This window comes from Mauremys mutica, chromosome 12 (assembly GCF_020497125.1).
Source record: "Mauremys mutica isolate MM-2020 ecotype Southern chromosome 12, ASM2049712v1, whole genome shotgun sequence".
In the NCBI taxonomy this organism is placed as follows: Eukaryota; Metazoa; Chordata; order Testudines; family Geoemydidae; genus Mauremys; species Mauremys mutica.
The window spans coordinates 33326415-33353125 of NC_059083.1; the positions used below are offsets into that span (position 1 = coordinate 33326415).

Genomic DNA, 26711 nt, shown 5'->3' on the forward strand with positions numbered 1-26711 from the left:
GCGGATGAATGGTAGAGCCACCCGCAGCGGGGCCTCAGCTCCAATCACCCTGGTCACCGGGTCGTCATCCTCTCGGACCTCCGCCACGGGGAGGTCAATAGCCTTCGCCACCCGGCGAAGAAGGTCCTGGTGGGCCCACAAGTCAATAGGAGGGGGGTCTGCCGTAGAAGCCCCTGCCACTGCCTCATCCGGCGAGGACGATGAGGATAGATCCTGGACCCCGGCCTCTGGAGATGGTTCTTCCATGGGGTGGGAAGCCGCCTCGGACCCTGGACACTCTGTGGGAACAGGTGGCGGCGGGGCCTCAGTCGGTGGTGATGGGGGAGGCCTGCTCACCATGGCCTCCGGCACCCTGCGTTCGGCACCCGCGGATCGCGGGGGGAAGGGGAGCCCTTGAGCCTCGTGGTAGGCGTAGGGGACCCAAAAACCCCACTGCTGCGGTCCGGGGTCCTGACCTTGGGGGTCAGCCCTGACTGCACAGCCTGCACCGGCGGTGCCGGGGGCCGGAGGCTCGGTGCCTCTGTGAGCTCGATGAGCTCTCTCGCCGTCGAGAAGGTCTCGGGCGTGGACGGGAGATGCAGCTCGACCGCGGATGGCACCGGGGAGCAGGGAGGTACCGGACTCGACGGCGCTTGCGGTGCCGGAGTTGACGGGACCGTGCACGGCTTGTGCACTACCACGGCCGATGTCGGTGGTGCCGGTGTCTTAGAGGTCGTCTTTGCCGTTTTCCGTTTCCTCGCTGGCGAGAGGGAACGGTGCCAGGACGTCGGTGCCGGCTGCGGAGCTCGAGCAGTCTTGGTACCAGAGCGGCTCGGGGCCGCCGGTGCGCTACGCGTTGAGGACGGCGTCGGCGCCGCTGGGGACGGCGCGGGTGGGCGAAGCGCCGACTCCATCAGGAGCTGCTTAAGGCGAGAGTCCCGCTCCTTTCGAGTCTGAGGCTTAAAGGCCGAACAGATTGGGCACTTATCTGGCCGATGGGACTCTCCGAGGCAGCGCAGGCAGGAGTCGTGTGGGTCCCCTACCGGCATGTGCCACTGGCAGGCCAAACAGGGCTTGAACCCCGGTGCCTTGGGCATGAGCCCGCACCAGTTGTGGAAGAAGAGGGGCGAACCCCTCTAATTCCTTGACTACACTATGGCTATACTAGCTATCTAACTAACTTAATTACCTTAACTAACTTAATGCACTATATACAAGAAGCAATGGAGAAACGCTAGGGCTGTGGAGGTAAGGGAGCACTCCACTGTTCCAACTGGCCGCCACGGGCGGTAAGAAGGAACTGAGGAGCGGACGGGCCGGCTGGGGTATATATTCAGCGCTATAGCGGCGCCACTCCAGGGGGTGCCCAGCCGGCCCACCGGAGTTGCTAGGGTAAAAATGTTCCGAAGAGCCGTGCACGCGCGGCGCGCACACCTAACTGGAATGCATAGGAGCAATCACTCGAAGAAGAACTATTTCTGTCTCAGACTCTGTGCTTGCGAGAGGGGAAGAATTGCCTCTTGGAAGTGCCCAGAGGGTAGAGTGAACTTTTCCCATGTTACTGGGTGGGGGCTCAAGCCAGTTTTGTTTATATTGTCGAAAAGGAGCCCCCTGGATATTGAACCCAGCCCTTCTTGCTGCCCACTCCAACTGGCAGAAGGGCTACATTATAATGGTGCTTTTTGATTGTCAGCATAACTTTTGTCAACAAAAGTTGGCAGTGTAGACAAGGCCTATTTCGAGGTGGGTGGATTTTTTGTTTTGATTTTGATTTTCTTTTTTTGAGCTGTAATCTGTATTCAGGAGATAATTCAGAAGGTGCTGAAACTATATTTGAAAAGAAAATAAATTACACCTGCAAACACTCGCTGGGAGGGGGTGATGGGGATGGAAGAGGAGATGGGAACAGGGGTTGGGTCTGCAGCAAGGCATGTGGGTATTATGGTATTATGGGGTGGGGGATAAATGGGAATGGGTGGTAGGGGAGGAAAAAAGGGTTGGGGCCTCCTCAGGTAAGGGGAAGGAGTGGGGTGGGAGGTATTTGATATGTTGAGTGTTGGCAGTAGAAGTTGGGGGTTTAGGGGCAGGGAGTCCTGTCAGCCCCATATTCTCCCTTTTCCCATTCTGGGATCTGGGGGAGCCCTACACTTTTGCAGGGATTTGAATTCCTTTTTCTTCCCACTGTATGTCCTGGGATCTGGGAGACCCTCTCACTCTTGGGGTGTCTAACCCCCTCGTATGATCTGTGATCAAGGGGGAGTGGGGTGGGGGCTGAATGTGATGAAAATGTAAACATCTTAAATGCAGGACATGAATAGTTAAAATACACATCGCCCCTGTGTGGGGTTGCCAGAGTGTGTGGGAGGGAGTTGGATTGGGTGGGCCTGCAACATGGCTGGGGTCCTGGGGAAGTCTGGCTGAACCAGGGGCAGGGGGCCCAGCTTGGCCTGGTAGTTGGGGTGAGGAGCCCAGCTCAGTGTGCAGCTCAGGCTACATAACCGAGGGAGTGTTTGGCCCATCAGTAAGCTGCTGCCGGTGATGTGGGCACCCAGAAACGCAGGGCAGAGGGGAGCTACACGTTGTGGGGGATGGTGGAGAAGGAGACAGACACACAACAGTCTCCTCTCAAATGCTTAAAGTAGCCGCTGTGTAATAAAACTGTCCAGGTGTTGGGGCAGGGACCTGGGATGAGATTTCTCTCACCAGCCCTGCTACCAGCTACCCACTGCAAACATTGCAAAGCACGACCGTTATCCCCACTGCACTATCACAGAAGGTACAGGGGGGAGGGGCAGTGAGCAACCACGGAGCAACTGAGTGGCCTAACAGACTTCCCAGGACTGGGACTATTCCTCGCTCTGCCACTGACCTGCTGGGTGACCTTGGGCAACTCACTTCTCTGCTTTGTTCCTCAGTTTCCCATCTGTAAAACGGGGATAATGTTGTGACGCTCTTTCAGGTCTACTAATGGAAAAGCACCATACTATACTTTTGGTTATTACCTAGGCACAGTCGTGTAGCAACTGCAAACCTAGGTGAGAACTACAATCACCTAAATGGCCACTAGCTCCTACAACAAACGTTTCCCCTTCTGTTAAAAAAAAAAAATCCAGAAAATTCACTGACAAAACCTTGGTTAGCACAGAGTTCAGGCTGCCTGATGATATTATCTCCTGCCCTTCCATAGCACAGTGACAGCTCTGAGACCCTGTCCCCACTACTCTCTCCACTGGTCAGTACAGCTACACTGAACACAGGGAATGCAGCTGCACTGCAGGCAGATACATGCTGCAATTCAAATCTGTGGAACACAACACAAACAATGGCACCTTCCTGTAATCCTTCCTCATGTCTATTCACTGACAAAAAACTTAATTGCCTCCAGGCAACCTTAATTCTGTATTATCTCCTACCCTTCCAGAATGCTGCATTCAGCAAAACTCAGACCTCTAAAGCCAGGAAATCCACAGTGAAGGTAAAAACCTAAACAATCTTAACTCTGCCCCTTTGGAGGTTGTAATAACCACTGGGAATTGGCTGCATGCACTAAAGCTGCATGCACTGTGCTCGGTGTAGCTGTAATGACTAGTGGAGGGGATTATTTGGAGTCTATTGGCAGAGCTGTCACTGTGATATGCAGAGAGATGCAAGTGTACCTTGAGGGATCGATCATGCCTCATTTCAGTGCTGAGTTGTGCAGGTTGTGTCAGTAGCAGGGCACAGACTCCTTGCCATGGGTATTGTCAGCAGTCTGGTGTCAGATATGTCAGGGATCTCTAGGGCTTGGTGAGAGGTAAGTGAAGGCAACGTCCCACAAGGAATCCTCAGGGGAAGGGAGACAAGGCGATAACATTTTGCAAGTCAGGGTGGTTTGTGTGCAGCAGGCTCAGTGTTTGAATGGAGACCAGGAGTTCGCTACATCTGACCTAAACCTCATGCCATGGTTACAGAACTAGCTGCATCTCTGTCCCCTTGCTGGTCTCTCTGACAGCACCTTCAGGGGTCAGGTCTCCTGTCAGGTCTCCTGCCTCTACCTGTCCTGGAGGCGTGGAATTCCTCAGTTCGCCTACTCTTAGACCAGGGTCTGGGCTACAGGTCCCTGTGTATCAATCACTGTTACCCTGAAGGGTACATGAGCCGAGATCAATCCCAGCTGGTGGCATCAGTTTGGGGAGGATCAGAGTCATTGTTCAGCCCCAGGTGTGCACAAAATAGTTGTAATAACCACAACATGTTAATGCCACCTGACTGTTTAGGGGTGTTTGTGTGTCTCATCAATTCCTTGTTCTAAAGACCTCAAATATGGGCCACTAACCAGACTCCAGACTTCAATGAGTCACAGCAGTTTTCAAAACAATTTGAGTCTGCGTGTGAATTATAGAGAACTTAGAAAAAATGTCAAGTATCAGAGGGGTAGCCGTGTTAGTCTATAAGGTGCCACAGGACTCTTTGCTGCTTTTACATATCCAGACCAACAGACGTATTGGAGCATGAGCTTTCGTGGGTAAATACCCACTTCGTTGGATTCAACGAAGTGGGTATTCACTGACGAAAGCTTATGTTTCAATACGTCTGAGTCTATAAGGTGCCACAGGACTCTCTGCTGCTTTTAGAAAAAATGGATCTTAAACAGCAAACTAGAATCAACCTTATCCAGAGCACAGTTACTGCCTCACTATAATGAGAAAAATTGTGTCATCTCACAATTAACCCTGTGACTCCACTTATTACCCCATTGAAGACATTAAATCATCAGAAGTTACTGACCTTCCACCTGCAGTTCCAATATAGCATTTTCATAAGAGACACCGGACTGAAAAAAACACACATATGACCCATTATCGGAGGGTCGGATATCGCGTATTCTCAGGGAAACTCTCCCATTGGTGATGTTGTCTTTCAAGAGCTCAGTTCTTTCTTGATATTCCGGCATCTGCTCTACGTACTGATCCTGCCCATCACGGTACAGGTGCACAGCTGGAGAGAAATGGGATCGGAACCATCTCACCTCCATGTTCTCAGCGCTCATCCTGGGGGACAGGTGGCAGGGCAGGACAGCTTCCCCGCCTACGGAGGCAGTGACTGGGTGGTCAGGTCCAGTCACTGTGAATTGTGCTGTGAAATGTACAATGAAAAAAGGAAATTTAATTGGTGAGGGGCTGGGGTAACATTAATTCAGCAGTAAGGCACACAGTAAGAGAGCGCTCTGCATTAGAAGTGAGACCATTTAAAGACAAAAGCCTGACAGAGAAAAATTTACCATAAATCAATAAAAGGTCTGAATACACGTTACACTTATCCCAAAGAATTCTCATCTGGCACATGAGACTCTTTGGTAGGTTCCAAAGTCTTTCCAACCTTTCTCTAAGGGTTTGCCCTCTTGGTTAACAGTCCTGTCACTTTGCAGCCCAAGATCTCGGGCCTCTGGTCAGTTCAAATCCAGCTTTTATACCAAAAATCTTTGTTCTCTTGGGCTTCTGGGACCTGGTCTAACCCAGTTTATGCAATTCTCCCGAGGGGTGGTACTTCTCTGGAGCTGTTACCTGTCCCTCAAGTAATTAACTCCCATGGTTTGCGAATTCTGAAGGAGATGGGGTAACCCTCTCCCATGGAGCAGATTACAATCCCGAGCCCACAAAGATACATATAACATGTATAGATACCATTGATAAAGGGGACACAAATAAACAGGACGTGCATAAAGTGAATTTGATAGTCCCCAAAATGCCGCATGTGGCTGCAATATCAGTCACACAGAGTTCACATGTGAGCAGGGCCGGCTCCAGGCACCAGCCTACCAAGCACGTGCTTGGGGCGGCACCTTGGGAGGGGGCGACACTCGGGGTTTGTTTTTGTTTTGTTTTTTGTTTGGCCAGGCTGCGCTGGGGGGAGGCGGGGCTTAGGAGGCGTGGTGCTGTGTTGGGGGGGCGGGGACTTGGGCAGCATGACGCAATACTTGGGGGGCGGGGCCTTGGGCGGCGTGACACTCAGGGGGCGGGGACTTGGGCGGGGCAATGCTCAGGGTGGGGACTGGGCGGGGTGACACTCTGGGGCGGGGCCTTGGGCGGGGTGACGCTCGGAAGGGGGCGGCGCTCCTTGTTTTTGCTTGGGGCGCCAAAAATGTTAGAGCCGGCCCTGCATGTGAGTGTCATACACTGACCCTATTATCTCTGAATAAAGCTCTAACTTCTCATAGGCACCCTGGGGCCTGGGTCTCTGATACACCAAGGCCTTGTCGTGCTGCTCCAGCACAGGGGCCTCCTCATCTGCAGTAGGGGTGGTGTAAAGGCTGACAAGGTGTAAAGATATGAAAACAGACCATCGCTATGCAGGCAATGGCTTTAAAGGTCAGAGAGTGGAGAGAGAGGAGGAGGCAGATAGAAAAGTGCAAGAAACAGAACCGGTCACTGTGGAACTGCACAGGATGTGGGGGTCTCCGTGCAGAGACTCAGCATCAGGAGAGACCGAGAGAGCTGGTTAAATTAACAGGATGGAAACCACAACAGGAGGGAACCAAAATGCCCAAGTAGCTGTGGAGCCAGCCCCAGGGGTGGGTGGGACAATATAAGGGGTTCACTTAAGGCACAGAAGGAAGAGGCCAGCAAATATCCTCACATCCTCACTGTGAGATGAGGTCTAGCTCTGAGCCCTAGTCAGATGTGCCTAGTGCAGCATGAATGACTTGTGGGTTGTTACTTCTAAACTGGCAAGTCTAGGATTCAGGACTCCTTCATGGCTGAAGAGTCTGACTTGTGACATATACGGTCTGTCAGTGCAGTGTATAGAATTGGGTAGTGTCCTTTTAAATAGTTTGTGAGCCCTGTAGTGGTGCTCACTATGTTCTGTGTTTTAGAAACTGCCAGAAATCAGCCAGAGCAATAGGATGGATGTATTGTCTAGGCCTGACATGATGGTGTATAGATAGTAACCATGTTCCTGGGGACCCAGGTGTACCCTGTGATTTCTCCATGTTGTTGGTTGTGGGCAGGTTGAGCAGACGTGGTTTACAAGACAAGGCATTGATGCGAGGTGGACGGTGATGACCAGCAATAGCAACAGCAGCAAACCCAGTGAGGAGGCCGGAGCTCCTACCTGACACCAGCCTGTGAACCTGTAGAGCGAGGCAGACAGCGACGTAGCCGGGCAGAACGGAGCTCACGGTGGAGCCGGGGGAGAACAAGGGGACCTTCCCCGTCATCGTAGCTGGGTCTGGGGAACAGCAGAAATAACAAACCAGACAGCAAGTGCGTGGGATGCAGTGACAGTGCCAGGTTGTCTGACTTTCATAGCCCTGGTCCATTGGTCAGTTATGTTTACATTAGCCCACTTCCCAATATTCATAGACTAAGTTCAGAGGAGACCATTAGATCATCTAGTCTATATGTGCCACAGGCCAAAGACTCTCACCCATTTACCCCTGTACTGAGCCCAAATTTGTGTTTGACTGAAGCATCTTCCAGAAAGTCAGCAAGTCTTTGTCTGAAGAGAGCAAGAGATGGAGAATTCACCACTTCCCTGGGTAGTTTGTTTCAGTGATTAATCACCCTCATGGTTACAATTCTGTGCCTTAATTCTAACTAGAATTTGTCCAGTTTTAACCTGCAGCCATTGGTTCTTGTTATGCCTTTCTCCACTGTATTAAAGAGCCCTTTAGTACCCTGTGTTTTCTCCATGAAGGTGTGACAGGTGGGGAATTTTACTGAAATATTTTTATGAATTATCGGTAGGACTCTGTACCGATCCCCTTGGCATCGCTGCTGCTCTGGGGGAAAGCATTGCTTCTCTCGCTGGGACGTGGCTGAACAGGCTAGGTGTCTGAGATGTAGAGCCACTCGGACTGTCTGGGCTGGAATCAACCCATATCAATGGAGGATTTTGAAAAGACAATGGGAAGCCTCAATGATTAAGCATCAACTCCTACACCAAGTTTCTTCCCTCCTCCTCTCTGCAGGGAAGAGGAGCAATAGCCCAGAGCTGGAGCACAAAGGGAGAGGTGTCAGGTGTCTGTGTTAAGGGACTGGGCTGACAGAGACACAGGAACTCACTTGAGACTGAGCGACAAAAAAGGGACAGGGAGAGAGTGAACCAAGCTGGGCCCTCCAGCAGCACGGCTCGGCAGAGCCCCAGCTCTGGCCAGTGGCCAGGCTGAACCCGCTCTTAAATTTTCCTTCTCTGCGCTGACCTAAGGACTATCAGACTCAATAGGCCAGGTGACTAACACATTGTTAGTTGGTGTGGAAAAGGCTGCCTGGTGTCTCTGCAGATACTCATTATCTTTGCTGGAAATACCTCACCTGCTGCGAGGGCCGGCTCTAACATTTTTGGCGCCCCAAGCAAAAACAAGGAGCGCCACCCCCCTCCGAGCATCACACCGCCCAAGGCCTCGCCCCTGACCATCACACCGCCCAGTCCCCACCCTGAGCATTGCCCCGCCCAAGTCCCCGCCCCCTGAGTGTCACACCACCCAAGGCCCCGCCCCCAGAGCGGCGCCCCGTCCAGTCCCCACCCTCCCGAGCGTCGCCCAAGTCCCCGCCCCCCCGAGCATCGCGTCATGCCGCCCAAGTCCCCGCCCCACCAACACAGCACCACGCCTCCTAAGCCTCACCTCCCCCCAGCGCTGCCTGGCCAAACAAAAACAAAAGAAAAAAAACAAACCCCGAGTGCCACCCCCTCCCAAGGTGCCGCCCCAAGCACGTGCTTGGTAGGCTGGTGCCTGGACCCGGCCCTGCCTACTGCATCCTAAAACTGCATTTGCTTTTTTAAAGGCCATATCACATTGGCAGTTCATAGTCACCCTGTGATCAACCAATACTCCAAGGTCCTTCTCCTCCTCTGTTACTTCCAACTGATGTGTCCCCAATTTATAACTAAAATTCTTGTTATTAATCCCTAAATGCATGACCTTGCACTTTTCACTATTAAATTTCATCCTATTACTATTACTCCAATTTACAAGGTCATCCCGATCTTCCTGTATAATATCCTGGTCCTTCTCGGTGTTAGCAATACCTCCCAGCTTTGTGTCATCCGCAAACTTTATTAGCACATTCCCACTTTTTGTGCCAAGGTCAGTAATAAAAAGGTTAAATAAGATTGGTCCCAAAACTGATCCCTGAGGAACTCCACTAGTAACCTCCTTCCAGCCTGACAGTTCACCCTTCAGTACGACCCCTTGTAGTCTCCCCTTTAACCAGTTCCTTATCCACCTTTCAATTTTCATATTGATCCCCATCTTTTCCAATTTAATTAATAATTCCCCATGTGGAACCGTGTCAAATGCCTTACTGAAATCGAGGTAAATTAGATCCACTGCGTTTCCTTTGTCTAAAAGATCTGTTACCTTCTCAAAGAAGGAGATCAGGTTGGTTTGGCACGATCTACCTTTTGTAAAACCATATTGTATTTTGTCCCAATTACCATTGACCTCAATGTCCTTAATTATTTTCTCCTTCAAAAAATTTTCCAAGACCCTTACATACTACAGATGTCAAACTAACAGGCCTATAGTTACTCGGATCACGTTTTTTTCACTTTCTTAAAAATAGGAATTATGTTAGCAATTCTCCAGTTGTACGGTACAACCCCTGAGTTTACCGATTCATTAAAAATTCTTGTTAATGGGCTTGCAATTTCCTGTGCCAGTTCCTTTAATATTCTTAGATGAAGATTATCTGGGCCCTCCAATTTTGTCCCATTAAGCTGTTTGAGTTTGGCTTCTACCTCGGATGTGATAATATCTACCTCCATATCCTCATTCCCATTTGTCATCCTTGCATTATCCCTAAGCGCCTCATTAGCCTTATTAAAGACTGAGGCAAAGTATTTGTTTCGATATTGGGCCATGCCTAGATTATCCTTAACCTCCATTCCATTCTCAGTGTTTAGTGGTCCCACTTCTTTCTTTGTTCTCTTCTTATTTATATGGCTATAGAACCTTTTACTATTAGTTTTAATTCCCTTTGCAAGGTCCTTCTCACTTTATCCCTACATGTTCTGACCTCAATCAGGTAGCTTCCTTGCTAATCCCACCCATCTTCCATTCCTTGTAGGTGTTCTGCATTTTCTTAATCACCTCTCTGAGATGCTTGCTCATCCAGCTTGGTCTACAACTCCTGCCTATGATTTTTTTCCCCTCCAAATCTTAGTTGGGGCATTCAGACACTACTGTGAACGGAACATCTTAAGGAAAACAAGCCAGTGTGGTACGAATGGCCACTGATTGCTGGGCTAAAATGGCTCCATCACCTGACCACACCTGTCCCAGGTGAGGGCTCTCTGGGGATCTTACAGATCAGTCACTGGCCCCGGGTGATTTTACATAACAGTGACCCACTCTCATAGCCTCCAGCATTGGTACAAATGTGAGGGATGAATTCTGAACAGGGTCACCCCAGCTCTGTGCCCCCTGGGATCTGCAACATTTAAACCTCTCTCAGGGTACGTCTCCACTGCAGCTGGGAGCGAGCTTCGTCGTGGGGTAGATAGACATGTGATAGCTCTGCTGGAGCTAGCACACCTCACCTAGCATGTAGCACTAGCTGGGGCAACAAAGGCAGCAGCTCAGGTTACGTGCCCGAGAACCAGGGCCGCCTCTAACATTTTTGGCGCCCCAAGCAAAAACAAGGAGCGCCGCCCCCCTCCGAGCATCACACTGCCCAAGGCCCCGCCCCTGAGCGTCACCCCGCCCAGTTCCCACCCTGAGCATTGCCCCGCCCAAGTCCCCGCCCCCTGAGTGTCACACCACCCAAGGCCCCGCCCCCGAGCGTCACCCCGCCCAGTTCCCACCCTGAGCATTGCCCCGCCCAAGTCTCCACCCCCTGAGTGTCACGTCACCCAAGTCCCCGCCCTCCCGAGCGTCACGTCACCCAAGTCCCCGCCCCCCCAAGTGTTGCGTCATGCCGCCCAAGTCCCCGCCCCAGCCAAGCACAGCCCAAGTCCCCGCCCCCCCAACACAGCACCACGCCTCCTAAGCCCCGCCTCCCCCCAGCGCCGCCTGGCCAAACAAAAACAAAAACAATCCCCGAGTGCCGCCCCCTCCCAAGGTGCCGCCCCAAGCACGTGCTTGGTAGGCTGGTGCCTGGAGCCAGCAATGCCGAGAACAAACCCGCCTAGACCCCACTTGGGTGGCTAGTTCGAGCCCCCACCCACGCTATCTGCCTGTGGGAGGAATCGTGCTGTAAAATCCTCCCAGGAACCAGAAGGTGCCTGGAACTTCCCCTACAGCCGCCAGGGCCTGTGTTACCCACAGAGCGGCCAGCGGTGGCCAGGAAGGGGCCTGACCAGGGCTCAGACTCGTGGCCTCCCCCAGTGACAGAGCTCTGGGGGCAGGCGAAGCGCCCCCTGCCCTGGCAGGCACCTGTAGTAACAGCACCTGCCCTGCCCCGGGCAATGGCCCTGCAGACTGGGGTGGGGCTGGGAGGGATTCACTGACTCTGGAAATAACAAGGGCGGGGGGAGAACCCGGCCATTCCCGGGGGGAGTTTGCACCATAAATCCCCAGGTCACTCACCGAGGCCGCTGCAGCCGCTCCGCACAGGGAGTCACGACGCTGGAGGGTTTGAGAGATTCACCCTGATGTTTGTTACATTTGTAGCTGAATTGAGGGGGCCGAACCCCCCGGGCCTGACACTCGCTTCAAACTGAAAGTACCAAAGTAGCTGGAAGTGAAAGTAACGGTCCGTGTCCCGGGCTGATTGGGGCGGAGCAAATTCCCGTGAAAGTACCAGCCCCTCCAGTGCACGGAGCTGGGGGAGCCAATGCAGGGGTCTCAGTGCCCCCCCGATCGCTGGGTTCTCAGTAATTCCCCCGCCCAGCACCGCCCGCCACAGCCCTGCCCGGGTGGGGACATAACGCGGCAACAGCAAAAAGCACCAGCCAGTTCGCACCCCCGCCCTGGGTGGAGGCAGAAGGGGGGGGGGGAGGAGCTGAAATCCGGAGTGACTGAGTGTGAACGGGGTGGGAGGCAACAGCTGATCAATGGGGTGTCGTGTCAGAACGGACTGAATGTGACCCAGGCGCTGCCCGGTTGGAGCTGGCCCCTCCTTGGAGGGAGTTTTTATGGCCAAGTCTGAGTGTCACTGAAATATCGGGGAAGGGGACTCAGAGCTGGTGCTGAAGGCGACGGCTGGGAGAAGGCGCCGGAGGGGGAGGGGGGGGCCTCTCCTCACTGTTGTGCTGTAACCAGCAGCCCGGAGAGGAGTCCGTGGGATTCCCCGGGCGTTGAGCCAACGGGCTGGATTCTTATAAACAACGAGTTCACCCCGCCCTGCTCCTTCCAAACAGGAGTAGGAGGGGGAGCATCGTCCAGTTCTGCTGCCGTGTCCCTGCTGCTCAGCCCAGATGCTCCCAGCCACCGACACCCCCTGCAACCCCCCCGGCCATCTCCCCAGCAGCCCTTAGTCACAGCAGTAGAGACTCTCCAACATGATGTGTGAAACGGGAGGGTTTGCAGGATCAGGCCCTTGTTGGCTTACTCGTATATTGTTGCTGCATATTCCATACAGCAGGAGGAGGGATCCCGGAATGGGGTCTGTGGGAAGGGGCATATTCCAGCTCAGGTGGGGAAGGGGCTGAGCTCCAGGCAGCTGAAGCTGGTCACTGTGCCAGGAACTGCTTCCCATCGGAATTTGCTACTAGCAGCAAAAACCTAAACTCACTTGATTTGGAGCCTAATTTTTTGCAGTAGCAGCCCCCTAACTGCCTGTGTTTCTGCCTATAGACATGTGCCCTGTTGCCTCACACTAGGCACCCACACCTGTGTCCTGTCCAATCTCTAACACTCATGAACCTGGGGACCACAGGTGCTCCTCCACTTTTATCTTCCCTTCAGAGCCCAGGTCAGGAGATCTGCTCAGAAGCAGACCAGCAGATCTGGTCCCATTCAGTATCTGGCCAGAGGAGGACCTACCTGTCTCATCACTTTCAGCCCAGTCACAGTGTTTAGTGCACTCCCCTGCAGTAGGATGGGACCCAGGTTCACTTCCCCTCCCTCTGAGGGAGAGAAAGGGCCTGAACTGGGGTCTCCACACTTCATAGGAGAGTGCTCAAGATATATGTTCCAGTAACTGAAGTTAGGCTGTGTGGTCTATAATCCCTGGGTCCTCTTTACTCCCGTTTTTAAAGACAGGTACAATGTGCCCTTCTCCAGTCCTGAGTCCTCATCCATCCTCTATGAGTTCTGAGAGTGCATCAGCCAGTTCCTTCAGTGCCCTCAGGTGAATTTCATCAGGTACCACCAACTTGAATACACCTAATTTATCTAAATATTCTTTAAACTGTTCTTTCCCTATTTTGGCTGGCAAAACCCATTGCTGTTAATACTAATTGTGTTGAGCATCTGGTCACAATGAACCTTTTTAGTGAAGATTGAAGCAAAATAGGCATTAAACACCTCAGTGTCAGTGACTGGGACATGAGCAGTCATGTCTAGTGGTCAGAGCAGGAGTCAGTATCCAGGAGTCAGAGCCCAGGGTCAAAACATGAGTCAGGGGCTTGATGCCAGAGGCAGGAATCAGAGCTGAAGTCAGATGTCATGAATCTGAGTCAAGGGGTCAGAACTGGGTTAGTGAGAACAAAGCAAAACAGGCATGGCTGGTGTCAAGATAGGCGTTGAGCTAGAACAAGGCAGGAGCTGTCACAATCCTGGGCAATACTTTGAGCAGCTTCTGAAATGCTGCTTGGCTTAAGAGCTGGTCTGCTGAATTGTGCAACTAAACCGGTGCTGTAGCCATTCAAGCAGCACTTATTAGGTTGCCCAGAGACTGGCTCTGCTGCAGGTCCTGATTCCTGACACTCAGCCTTCTTGAGGTTATCAGTTATTAGCTTCCTTCTTTGCTAAGTAGGGGGCCTGCACTTTCCTTCATCTTTCTCTTGCTCCTAACATATGTGGAAGCCAGTAAATAATTAACAAGGATTTGAAGAGATCTTAATGAATGTTAGTTAGCAAGAGTCAGGCCATACTGTAACCCTAATGACGTGAGACTTGTAGGAGCAAAGATAGTGCGAGGCGACAGGACAAGAATTGTGTACAAAGTTATTACAACCTTGCAATCACTAACCAAAATGCAGGCTTGCTTTTCTTAGGCTTATCTTATTGTCTCACTCCTTTCTGCTATGTATAAACAAAATGTATTTGTTGCTTTTTACTGTCTCCATGATTGCTAGAAATTGTCTGAAACAAAGGTATAAAGGCTTGATGTAATTGTTTACCAGTTGAGAGACCTGTCCAGGACCCTGTGTCCTATGGCACTCTCTCCCTCCATGGTAATTACTGGAGAAATAATAAAGTATTTGATTTTGCTGCACCCAAACAAAAAGCGAGAACTACGTTTTTCTTCGACACATATTTATAGATTCTCTTCTTATTGCCTTTTTTGTCCCTAGTTAGGTGTAGCTAATTTTCTGACTTAGCCTCTCTCATTTTGGCCCTATGTGCTTGTGCTGGTCTCCTGTGCTCATTTTTAGCAGCTTGTCCATGTTTCCACTTTTTCTAGGATTCCCTTTTGGTTTTCAGATCCTTAAAAAGCTCCTGATGGAGCCATATTGGCCTCTTCCTGTTCTTCCTCTTTCCTTGGCATCAGGACAGCTTGCTGTTGCACCTTTAGTAGTGTCTCTTTGACAAACTGCCAGCTCCCCTGAACTTTTTTCCTGTAGATTTTCTTCCCATGGGACCTTAACTGCCAGGTCTCTGAGTTTGTTAAAGTCCATTTTCCTTATTCTGCTGCTCTCACTTAGGGGTGGCTCTAGGCACCAGCAAAGCAAGCACCTGCTTGGGGCAGCCCATTTGCAGGGGCGGCATGGGAGCTGAGAACCAACAGGGGGCTCTGGGAGCTGTAGTTCCTTGGTTAGCTCCCTGCCCATAGAGGCAGCCCTGGAGCAGGGAAAGAACTACATTTCCCAGCATTCCCTTGGCCACCACCAACTGGAAAGGAAGGAGGGGGACCTCATGCGGCAGCATGCTGTGAATGGTAGGGAGACCATATTTTAACATTCAAAAAACAGGACACTCCAGGGGGAGGGAAGCCCCACCTTGCCACCATCCACTCCCTCCAACTGCCCTGCACAGAAATCCCAACCCATCCAACTCCCTCCCCCCCACTCTCTGTCCCCTGATCATCCCCTCCCGGGACCCCAGCCCCTAACTTCCTCGCAGGACCCCACCCCCTATCTAAGCACCGCTGGTCCTTGTCCCCAACTGCCCCCTCCTGAGACCCCCCCAACCTCCCCCCAGGACCCCACACCCTACCTGTCCCCTGACAAACCCCTGGGACTCCCATGCCTATCCAACCACTGCCTGTCCCCTGACTGCCCCCCCCCGAACCTCCACCCCATCCAACTCCCCCCTGCTCCCTGTCCCTTGACTCTGCCCCCCTGGAATCCCCTACCCCTTCTCCAACCCCCCAGCCCCCTTACCGTGCCACTCAGACCAGCGTGTCTGGCTCCGCGCAGCTCCAGACACGCTGCTGCATACATGCTGCTGTGCTCCCCCATGGAGCCCACAGCCCCCTCCCCCCCCCACACACCCAGCACCTGCCTTCCAGATTTGAACACCTCAAAATTCAGGAGTGCTCAAGCTCAGTTTGGGCAGCTGTTACTTCATTTCTCCCAAATCAAATATACTGATCCACAGTAATTTGCTGTAGAAAAAGTAGGATAAAATTGAGCAAGAAATGCTTCCCAGTGGTTATTAGGACTGGAATTGCTATTTTCAACAGCCACTGCCTTTTTGTTTAAAAGGAAGACAGTGATATTGCATGGGCAAATTCCCCATAGAAAGAAAGAGTGGAACAAAAGAATAATAAAGGCACCTCAACTTTTCCTCATTTATGGAGGACAGTCTTATAATATGCATCCAGATATCCTCCAATCACACAAGCTGAAAATTGTTCCATCTTACTGCAGCTCTGTAACCATATGGGAACCAATCCTGTCTCTGTTCTGTGCACATCCAAAATTCCTGCTGAATGACCTGCCCTGGGAGCGAGTTACCAGTGACCCAGGGCTGCAGTGGAAGGAGGGTTCAGGTGTGTGTGGGGGAGAGCCCAGGGGAGGGGCACTGGTGTGGGGGGGGGGAAAAGGTGGAAGCCCAGCACTGGGGCGGCAGGTGGTATGGGTGGCAGGGGGAGAGCCCAGGGCTGGCAGCCAAAAATTTTTTTGCTTGGGGCAGCAAAAAACCTAGAGCCGGCCCTGGGTATTTGGCACAGTCCTGCGCTGTCTGGAGCCCTTTTGTGGGTGGATTCAAGGGTTTGGGGGTCCACCCAGTGTTTAGCACAGTGATCTCCTCTAGTGCAGGCTGGCATCAGAGTTTAACCCCTCATGGAGCAACACAGGAATTCAGAATTCCAGCGAGAAACCTCATCTCCCTGCTGGGCCTGGGACCTTTATCAGATTTGCCACCCCAGGCACCTGCTTCCTTAGCTGGTGCCTAAAGCCGGCCCTGGGTCCTGCAATCAGCCCCCTGTGCTCGTGGGGAGGGTCACTGGGGCTTCCCATGGACATCAGAATCCATCCACATGTCCTGATGAGCTTGCAGACCTGTGTGTCTAAGGACTGATATTTAGGCTTGGCCAGAATTCATTTTATTTAATATGGAATTTTGACAGATAAAATAAATTAATTTTAAGTATTTTTTATATTTATCTATTTAAACATTCACAGTTGCACAGTTTTTTATCAATTTAAATGTTCACAGTTGTAGGAATTTATGGGGGAGGGTCAGACAATGTTTTGGTCACATGATAATTATTTAATGACAATAGATACTGAGATTCAGAAAGTTAAAACTTTGTAACCATTAAAACACACATTGTCAGCATCACTTTTCAAAATATACCAAGTAAACATCCTTCAATCAAACTCGAATAAGTTCTCATGCTGCATTTTTCTTATTGTGCCTATTTGTAAATTTAAGTTATTATCAGTGGAAATGCTGCAGCCTTCCCTGTCAGAGCCCTAACAGGGATTTTTGAGAGAAGCCCCCGCCTGCCTGTAATTGCTCTTGCTATCCCTACTGCTTTCCTCATTTGGAGGGAGGTCCTGACTGCTTCGGCTCTGCCACTTTAAGGATAAGAGCCTGAGAAAGAGTACAGGAAATCCACTGAACTCTGCTCTGAGAGGAAAACAAAGACATGGATTGGAGACAGAGGGCTGGTCTACACTAAGGGGAAAAATCGATATAAGATACGCAACTTCAGCTACGTAAATAACGTCGCTGAAGTCGAAGTATCTTATATCGATAACTTACCCGTCCTCACGGCGCAGGATCGATGTCCGGGGCTCTCCATATCGACGCCGCCACCGCCGTTCGGGGCGGTGGAGTTCCGGAATCGATAGAAGCGCGTTCGGGGATCGATATATCGCGTCTAGATGAGACGCGATATATCGATCCCTGAAAAATCGATCGCTACCCGCCGATACGGCGGGTAGTGTAGACGTAGCCAGAGAGGAAGGAGGCAGGAAGGCAAATACATGGCTGGGAATGTCAGGAGCAGGAACCAGCATTTCTAAGGATTTATGTCACTGAAGCAGAAAGCTCTGCAGTGAGGAATATTCAGGAAGGTTGATTCAGCAAAGCACTTATCTGTCCAGCCAGTGCAGCTCAGCAGAGGCTGAGGGAGAAGCATCTCTCTCTCCTGGGCCGCAGCAGTCCTGGAGCTGGGCTGCCTGAGAGTAGGGTGACTAGATGTCCCGATTTTATAGGGACAGTCCTGATTTTTGGGTCTTTTTCTTATATAGGCTCCTATTACCCCCCACCCCCATCCCAATTTTTCACATTTGCTGTCTGGTCACCCTACCTGAGAGGCTAGCAGAAAGCAGGAGCTCACAAAGGATCAGGCCAGTCCCCTCTGCAGGAATTAAAGTTCCCTCTGGAAGGTAAGGTTCCCCCTCTCCAGTGTAACAGGAAAATACAAACCTGTCTGCAGAGATCAGCTGGATTCCCAAAGGCCGGCTCTGGCTTGGCAGCCTCTGCATTCCAACCTGTTACCTGAGCCTCAGAGCTAGAGCTGGGAGAGAGACACCTCTCTCTTCCCGGGGGCAAGGCAGCTCAGCAGGGGTTAGGGGAGAGGCATTGCTCCTTCACCTCAGCAGCCCTACACATCCCAAACTCCCTCACCGTCTTACATGTGCATCCTCTCTGGGGTTCAGGTGCCTAATTAGTGGAGCCACACCTGCATGGCTCCACTAATTAGGTGTGCAGCACTTGATGCCCTGCACCTTAGAGAGAAGGCAGGTTCCCAGGTTGATTAAAATTGGGAGTGCCCAAGGGAAAATTCCCAGCAGGAACCATCCCTCTATGGATGGTCAATTGCTGAGGAATCCATCAGACCCTAAGGATATCTTTGAGGATATGTGTATGACTATATTAATAACGTGTGCATGGGTATTCACAAGATTTATAAATTCTTTGGTAATTATAATTTTGCTTGTGACTCTAATAAAACTCGTAATGCAGATTAGATGTGGCGGATGTATGTGTGGTCACTATCCTTGGTCTTCATGAGTTCCTAGAGACCCTACATCTGAAATGCGTAGCAGAGGTGACTTTCAATCTGTTGAGCTGGAAACTGTAGCAACCAGAGCCAAACCCAGAGTGATGTAAGACAACATCACTACATTTACTCTAAATAGAAAAGGCTACACTTCATATTTTATGACTCTGAAATTACACTTCCTAGTGTCAGGGCTTTACCTTCCTCATCAGCATTTTATTTATTAGTGTAATTAACTAATGGCAGAAAGGTGTGATTAGACATTTCTGGGGCACAGACCTTTACCAACATCAAGCTCCCTTCCACCTAATCCTGAATTGAGGTGATGCAGCCACAATTTTTAAAGGTGACCAAGAAAAGATCAAATAATGAGTTTTCTGATCATTGTTTCCTTGGGATCAATAGAGGTGAAAAAGGCCTTCAAACTTTTTTATTCTTTTACTAATTAAAAATTCTGGTCTTAAGAACACTTGGCACAAAAGATCTGTTAGTTCAATAATTCAGCACCTTCATCTGTGCTGAGAATCTGAGGCCAGGTTTCGAGTAGGAAATTAAGTGGGTAGAACTACACCCCTCAGGGTGTGAAAAATCCACCCTTGATTGACACAGTTAAACTGATCTAACCCCTGTGTAAACCTGTCAACAGGGGAGGGCTTCTTCCAACACAGCTACCAGCTCGCAGGGAAGTTGGTGCAGGGAGCATCTTCACTGACGTGCTACAGCAGCACAGCTGTGCCACTGCAGTGTTTTAAGTGTAGACTGGCCCTAAGAAAGCTCCAAATACACATGGTAGTTTCCCAACCAGCCACAGCAACAACAGGGGAGTGAAGGTATTTTGGGGAGAAAACTCAAGAGCAATTCATTTTTTCAGGTGGAAAAAATCCTTCCAGGAAGCTGTCAGGCCTCCCCTCTGTGACCTAGAGAATCACAAAAGGAAGCAGCTCCCAGTTATTTTCTCCTCTTCAGGTCACCTTTAAGGAAAGGCCATTTTTCAAATACTAGACTCTTGTCTCTAGCTGCAGATGTTGCTGTTTTCTCTCTAATTCTTCCATTTGGAAATAAAGTCCCCACTGATATCGCCCCTTTTCCTCTGGTTATTAATGTATGATGTAAAATCCTCTACAGTGAGAAGAACCTTGTCCCCCATGGTGACTGCCCAGCCCCAGCTGCTGCCTCCCCAAGCCCAACCCAGCTCCCCCCAACGTGTTCTGTGTTGTAATTGAAATAAATATTTTAAAATGTAGAAAAACATCCAAAAATATTTAATATATTTCAGTTGGTATTCTGCTGTTTAACAGTGCGATTAAAACTGTGATTAATCATGATTAATTTAAAATTGTTTTTGATAATTTAATTTTTTTAGTTAATTGAATGAGTTAACTGTGATTAATCAACAAACCTAGTTCATAACAGTGATTGCCCCAGTAGAGAGGAGTGTGGGATCCAGCCTTCCCGACTGCTCTCACTGTCGATGCTAGAGCACTAAGTGTGGCTGCGCTCTGCTGACAGGAGCATAGTGTGAACATGCACAAGCGATGTAATTATACTGGTTTTTGATTGTCAGTGTAACTTGCATCGACAAAACACTAGTGTAGACAAGGCCTAACACCCCTCCCAAGGATCTTTCTAGCAGCTGGAAGAAAGTATAAAAGAGGAAGAGTGACATCATCACTTGCAGGGCCAGCTCTAGGTTTTTTGCCACCCCAAGCAAAAAAAATTTTGGCTGCCCCCCACCCCAGCCCTGGGCTCTCCCCCCCCCACACCCCCTGCTGCCCCAGCCCTGGGCTCTCCCTCCCCCTCACACACCCCCTGCTGCCCCAGCTCTGGGCTCCACCCTTCCCCCCACCATTGCCCCCCCACACACACCCCCTCCTGCTGCACCAGCCCTGGGCCCCCCCCCCCACACCCCGTGCCAACCCAGCTCTGGGCTCCATCCTTCCCCCCCACCCCCACACACCTCCTGCTGCCCCAGCCCTGGGCTCTCCCCCACTCCACCTGCACCCTCCATCCGCCGCAGCCCTGGGCAGGTCATTCAGCAGGAATTTTGGATGTGCACAGAACACAGACAGGACTGGTTCCCATATGGTTACAGAGCTGCAGTAAAGTGGAACAATTTTCAGCTTGTGTGATTGGAGGAGATCTGGATGCATATTATAAGACTGTCCTCCATAAATGAGGAAAAGTTGAGGTGCCTTTATTATTCTTTTGTTCCACTCTTTCTTTCTATGGGGAATGTGCCAATGCAATATCACTGTCTTCCTTTTAAACAAACAAACATGCAAAAAGGCAGTGGCTGTTGAAAATAGCAATTCCAGTCCTAATAACCACTGGGAAGCATTTCTTGCTCAATTTTATCCTACTTTTTGTACAGCAAGTTGCAGTGGATCAGTATATTTGATTTGGGAGAAATGAAGTAACAGCTGCCCAAACTGAGCTTGAGCACTCCTGGATTTTGAGGTGGTTAAATCTGGAAGGCAGGTGCTGGCGGGGGCGGGGGGAGCTGTGGCTTTGTGGGGGAGCACGGCAGCATGTATGCAGCAGCGTGTCTGGAGCTGCACGGAGCCAGACACACTGGTCTGAGTGGCACGGTAAGGGGGCTGGGGGGTTGGAGAAGGGGTAGCAGGTTCGGGGGGGGGGGGCAGTCAAGGGACAGGGAGCGGGGGGGTTGGATGGGGTGGAGGTTCGCGGGGGCAGTCAGCGGCAGGGAGGAGGGGGGTTAGATGGATCTGGGGTTTGGGGGGGCAGTTGGGACAGGCAGTGGTTGGATAGGCATGAGAGTCCCAGGGGTTTGTCAGGGGACAAGTAGGGGGTGGGGCCCTAGGGGGGAAATTGGGGGGTGGGTCTCAGGAGGGGGCAGTTGGGGACAGGGAAAGTTTGGTTCCAGGCTGGCCTGGAGTCCTGTCTGTGTTTTAACGAACTTACCAGCCTGTACCATCTGTTAGGGTAAGACATTGCTTGATTCAAGCTTGCTTAGTCTATTAAAGTCAGAATTTAGAGGGTATGGCTACACTGGCAAGTTGCAGCGCTGGTGGAGGCTTTCCAGCGCTGCAATTAGTAAGTGGCCACACCTGCAGGGCACTTCCAGTGCTGCAACTCCCTGGCTGCAGCGCTGGCCGTACACCTTGCTCGGCATGGGGAATAAGGATTGCAGCGCTGGTCATCAAGTGTGGCCACACACCAGCGCTGTTATTGGCCTCCAGGGTATAAGGATGTATCCCAGAATGCCTGTTCAGCCACTCTGCTCATCAGGTCAGACTCTACTGCCCTGGCCTCAGGTGACCGGCTCTTTAAATGCCCCGGGAATTTTAAAAATCCCCTTCCTGTTTGCTCAGCAAGGTGTGGAGTGCAATCAGTGAATCTTTACAGGTGACCGTGCCTCCACGTGGCAAACGAGCCCCAGCATGGAGCAATGGCGAGCTGATGGATCTCATTAGTGTTTGGGGGGAGGAATCTGTGCAGGCACAGCTGCACTTTAGCCGTAAGAATTATGATACCTTTGCCCAGGTATCAAGAGTCATGCTGGAAAGGGGCCAAGAGCGTGATGCGCTGCAGTGCAGGGTTAAAGTAAAAGAGCTGCGGAGTGCCTATTGCAAAGCACGCAAGGGAAACCGCCGCTCCGGTGCTGCCCCCACGACCTGCCGGTTTTACAAGGAGCTGGACGCGATTTATGGGGGTGACCCCTCTGTAAATCCAAGGACCACAATGGACAGTTCAGAGCCAGTAGAGGAGAGGGAGGTGGAGGGGGAGATCCAAACAGACAGTGAGGCTACTGTGGTGGGGGGAGACACCCTGGAGTCCCAGGAGGCATGCAGTCAGGAGCTCTTCTCAAGCCAGGAGGAAGCAAGCCAGTCGCAGCACCTGGAACTTGGTGCAGAAGAATCACAGGAGCAGGAGCAGGTCCAGGTCCCAGGTAAGCAGCTTTTATTGCAATGCAAATGTTTTGGGAGAGGAGGGGGTGGTATGGCTGCATGCTTGCATGCCTAGATCTGGAATATCCCATTGATGTGGTCTATCACGTCGCGGTAATCTGACTCTGTAATCTCTTCAAAAGTTTCTACAAGAGCATAGGCAATTTGCTTGAGCAAGTTTAAAGGTAGAGCCATTGTGGTCCCTGTCCCAGTCAGGCTAACGTGTCCACGCCACTGTTCCAGGAGGTGTGAGGGGACCATGGCTGCACACAGGCAAGCTGCAAGGGGCCAGGGCGGAATCCACATTGTTGTAGGAGACCCTCCCTTGCTTCCCAGGTAACCCGCAGCAGGGAGATATCTTCAAGTATTAACTCCTGTGTGACATGGAGGGAGGCACAGTGTTTCAATGCAGGTCCAAGCAGCAGCTTCCTGCGTTTTCCAAAGCCCACAAACAGCAGTGCACCCATGAAGCAAGAAGCCCCCTCCCAGGATTTATTGATTTCTACTCTTCTGCCTTACCCTCACTTACCATTTCTGGGAGGCTGTGAATTCTCTAGCTGTGTTTGAAATGTCTGAGGAATGCTACAGTGTGAGACTTGAAACTAACTTCAGATTATACACAATGCAGGCTCCCTTAAAATGTATCATTTGCTGTATTTTTATAGTGTCCTTGACTAGTCCTGGGCCGGCCTTATCAGTGACTGAAAGAAAACTTCAGAACCTTAGAAGGAAGCCTAACAAGAGCAAGGAAGATTTGGTGAAAGTAGTTATGAACCAGTGTGCAACAGAGAACAAAACAGCGCAGGAATGGAGAGGAAAAAATCCAGCACTGGAAGGAAACAGAAAGCAGGAGAAAGGAGTTGTCGCTGAAGAAAACCATGAGGCAGCTTTATAAACCTCATGGCGCGCCAAACAGACTATATGCAGTCACTGGTAGCCATGCAAGCAGAGCACTACCGTGCCAAACCCCCACCCTCCCAAACCTCTTTCCCCTGTGCACCAATGTCTGCTCCAAGTCCCATTCCCCAGCATCCAGGTTCTTACCTACACCATCACCAGCTGCCCCCAACACCTGTACGGTCACCTATGAGCCCAGAGAACTACGACCCTTACCCTCTGCACTCAACCCCCATCACCATGCAACAGTACAATCCTGAGGTGCACAGCACTCCTGGCAGTACATATGCAAACCTATGAATGTACAGTTCAACAACCAACCCCCCTGCCTGTTTACTTCCTTTTTTTAAAATAAATGATTTCTTTGATTTATGAAACAGTTTTTATTATTGCATAAAGTGAAAGATAACAAACAGCAAGGAAAACACAGGCACTTAAAAGCACTGTAACCAGTGCACGTCACTCCTGGTCAAGGCAAAAAACACTACTGTTGGCTTTCAGACTCAAATTCCTCCCTCAAGGCATCCCTAAACCTTGTTGCCCTGTGGTGGGCACAGTGGTGAGCTTGAGCCGGTTCTCACCGGTTCGCGCGATCCGGCTGTTAAATTTAGCAGCCCCTTTTAGAACCGGTTGTTCCAGGACAACCAGTTCTATTAGGGCTTTATTTAACAAAAGCTCCAGCCCAAGCTCACTTCCCCCTCCTCTCCTGCTCCGTCCCCTTCTCCTCCCCCTCCCCTGCTTCCCGCGAATCAGATTTTCGGGGGAAGCCTGAACAAGCAGCAGGCAGGCAGGTAAGCTGGGGCCCAGGTGGGAGGGGAGGTGCGGGTGGCTCAGCAGTTCCCGGTCCCAGAGCGCGGCTCCCTCCAGCCTGGTCCCGGCCCCCGCCAAGTGCCCCCAGCTTCGGCTCCAGAGCTCCAGCCCGGCCCCCGCGGAGCCGGTGCTGGTCCCGGCCCCCGCGGTTGCAGCTCCGGCCCAGCTCGGGACCCGCAGCTCTGGCCCGGCCTGGGGAGTCGGGACCCGCAGCTCCGGCCCCGGTGCCGGCCGAGCGGCTCCAGCACGGCCCGGCCCGGCCCGGGGCGGGGGTCGGGCCCCGGTGCCGGCCGAGCGGCTCCAGCGCGGCCCGGCCCGGCCCGGGGGGGGATCGGGCCCCGGTGCCGGCCGAGCGGCTCCGGCTCCAGCCCGCCCGGTGCCGGCCCGGGGAGTCGGGCCCTGTGGTTCTGGCCGAGCGGCTCGGCCCCGGTGCCGGCCCCGGGAGTCGGGCCCCATGGTTCCGGCCGAGCGGTGCCTGCTCTGGTCCGGACGGGCTCAAGGAGTTGGGCCCCATGCCACCGGTCATGGTCCTGGCAGAGTGGACCCGGTCCCGGCCCCAGGCAGTGTGGTAAGGGGGCAGGGAGGGAGTGGGTTGTGGGGGGGTGGATAGGGGTCAGGGCGGTCAGAGGGCAGGGAACAGGTGAATGAATTGGGGCAAGAGTCCCGGGGAGCAGTCAGGAAAGAGCAGGGTTGGATGAGGTGGTGGGGGCACTCAGGGACAGAGAGAAGGGGTGGTTGGATGGAGTAGGGGTCCTGGGGGGCCATCGAGAATGAGAGGATGGGTTGGGTGTCGCGGCAAGGGGCAGTCAGGGGACAGGGAAGGGGGGGATGGGTCAGAGGTCCCTGGGGTGTGTGTCAAGGAACATGAGGGGTTGGATGGGGCACGACCCCCCCCGGGGGGGGGGAGGAGGGAACCGGTTGTTAATATTTTGGCAGCTCATCACGGGGTGGGCGTCTCTAGTAGCCCTGCTGTCTGGCTGTGAAAATTCAGCCTCCAGGACTTGCACCTCGTTGGTCCATGCCTGGCTGAATGTTTCACCCTTCCCTTCACAAATATTATGGAGGGTACAGCACGCGGATATAACCGCGGGGATGCTGCTTTCCCCCAAGTCTAGCTTCCCATAAAGTGCCCGCCAGCGTCCTTTTAAACGCCCGAAAGCACACTCCATAGTCATTTGGCACCGGCTCAGCCTGTAGTTGAAACGGTCCTGGCTCCTGTCCAGCTTCCCTGTATAGGGTTTCATGAGCCAAGGCATTAATGGGTAAGCGGGGTCCCCAAGGATCACAATGGGCATTTCAACGTCCCCTACCGTGATCTTTCGGTCTGGGAAAAATGTCCCTTCCTGCATCTTCCTGAACAGGCCACTGTTCCGAAAGATGAGTGCATCATGCACCTTTCCAGGCCAGCCTGTGTAAATGTCAATGAAACGCCCATGGTGATCCACAAGCTCCTGGAGAACCATAGAGCAATACCCCTTGCGATTAATGTACTCGTAGGCTAGGTGGGGTGGTGCCAGAATAGGAATATGCGTCTTATCTATTGCCCCTCCACAGTTAGGGAAACCCATTTGTGCAAAGCCATCCACAATGTCCTGCACGTTCCCCACAGTCACGGTTCTCCTTAGCAGGATGCAATTAATTGCCCTGCAAACTTGCATCAACACGATTCCAACGGTCGACTTTCCCTCTCCAGACTGGTTCCCGACCGACTGGTAGCTGTCTGGAGTTGCCAGCTTCCAGATTGCAATAGCCACCCGCTTTTCCACTGTCAGGGCAGCTCTCAATCTTGTGTCCTTGCGCCGCAGAGTGGGGGCGAGCTCAGCACACAGTCCCATGAAAGTGGCTTTTCTCATACGAAAGTTCTGCAGCCACTGCTCGTCATCCCAGACTTCCATGACGATGTGATCCCACCACTCAGTGCTTGTTTCCTGAGCCCAAAAGTGGCGTTCCACGGTGCTGAGCATTTCCGTTACCGTCACAAGCAATTTCATGTCACCCGCATTAGGCAAATCCTGATCATTGTCGGACTCCTCACTGTCACTTTGGATCTGAAGGAATAGCTCAACTGCCAAACGTGATGTGCTGGCGACACTCATCAGCACAGTCCTCAGCAGCTCAGGCTCCATTTCACACAGAAAGCGTGCTGCACTCACAATGGTAAAAAACGTGGACGGGGAAACTGTGACTGCTAGGAAGTGAAGCGATGCACCACGGGGCGTTGGAACAGGAAGCGGAATGACCCACACACTTCCTTCACCTTCCCACAATACTCAGCGCCAAAACGGCGCCAAAACGGGACAAGGTGCTCTGTGGGATAGCTGCCCACAATGCACCTCTCAGTACAGCGCTGCAAATTCTGCAAATGTGGCCACACTGCAGCGCTGGTAGCTGTCAGTGTGGCCACACTGCAGCGCTGGCCCTGCACAGCTGGACGACCAGCGCTGCAAACTACCAGCGCTGCAACTCGCCAGTGTAGCCATACCCGATGGACTGCATTTCTATCTGTATTTCTTAGGTAACCAGCTTTGATCTCTGTGGCTGATACTTAGCACTTAAAACCAACCTTTCTGTAGTTAATCAATCTGTTTTATATTTTACCTACACCAGTGTGTGTTTGGTTGAAGTGCTT

The 26711-nt window shown here is 51.9% G+C and overlaps 1 protein-coding gene across 2 annotated transcripts in view; it reads right to left on the bottom strand.

Annotated features, from left to right (window-relative positions):
- The window catches only part of LOC123346494 (E3 ubiquitin-protein ligase TRIM39-like), a 145053-nt gene that overhangs the window by 24538 nt on the left and 93804 nt on the right, over positions 1 to 26711 (bottom strand). Inside the window, exon 1 of one of the 2 annotated variants that reach the window (XM_044983929.1) lies at positions 4747 to 5074. The exons of the other annotated variant lie outside the window; for it this stretch is intronic. Coding sequence (XP_044839864.1) covers positions 4747 to 5008 — 262 coding nt within the window. The 5' untranslated portion in view covers positions 5009 to 5074. Of the gene's footprint in view, positions 1 to 4746; positions 5075 to 26711 lie in introns of those variants that run through there. 2 annotated transcript variants of the gene reach the window in all.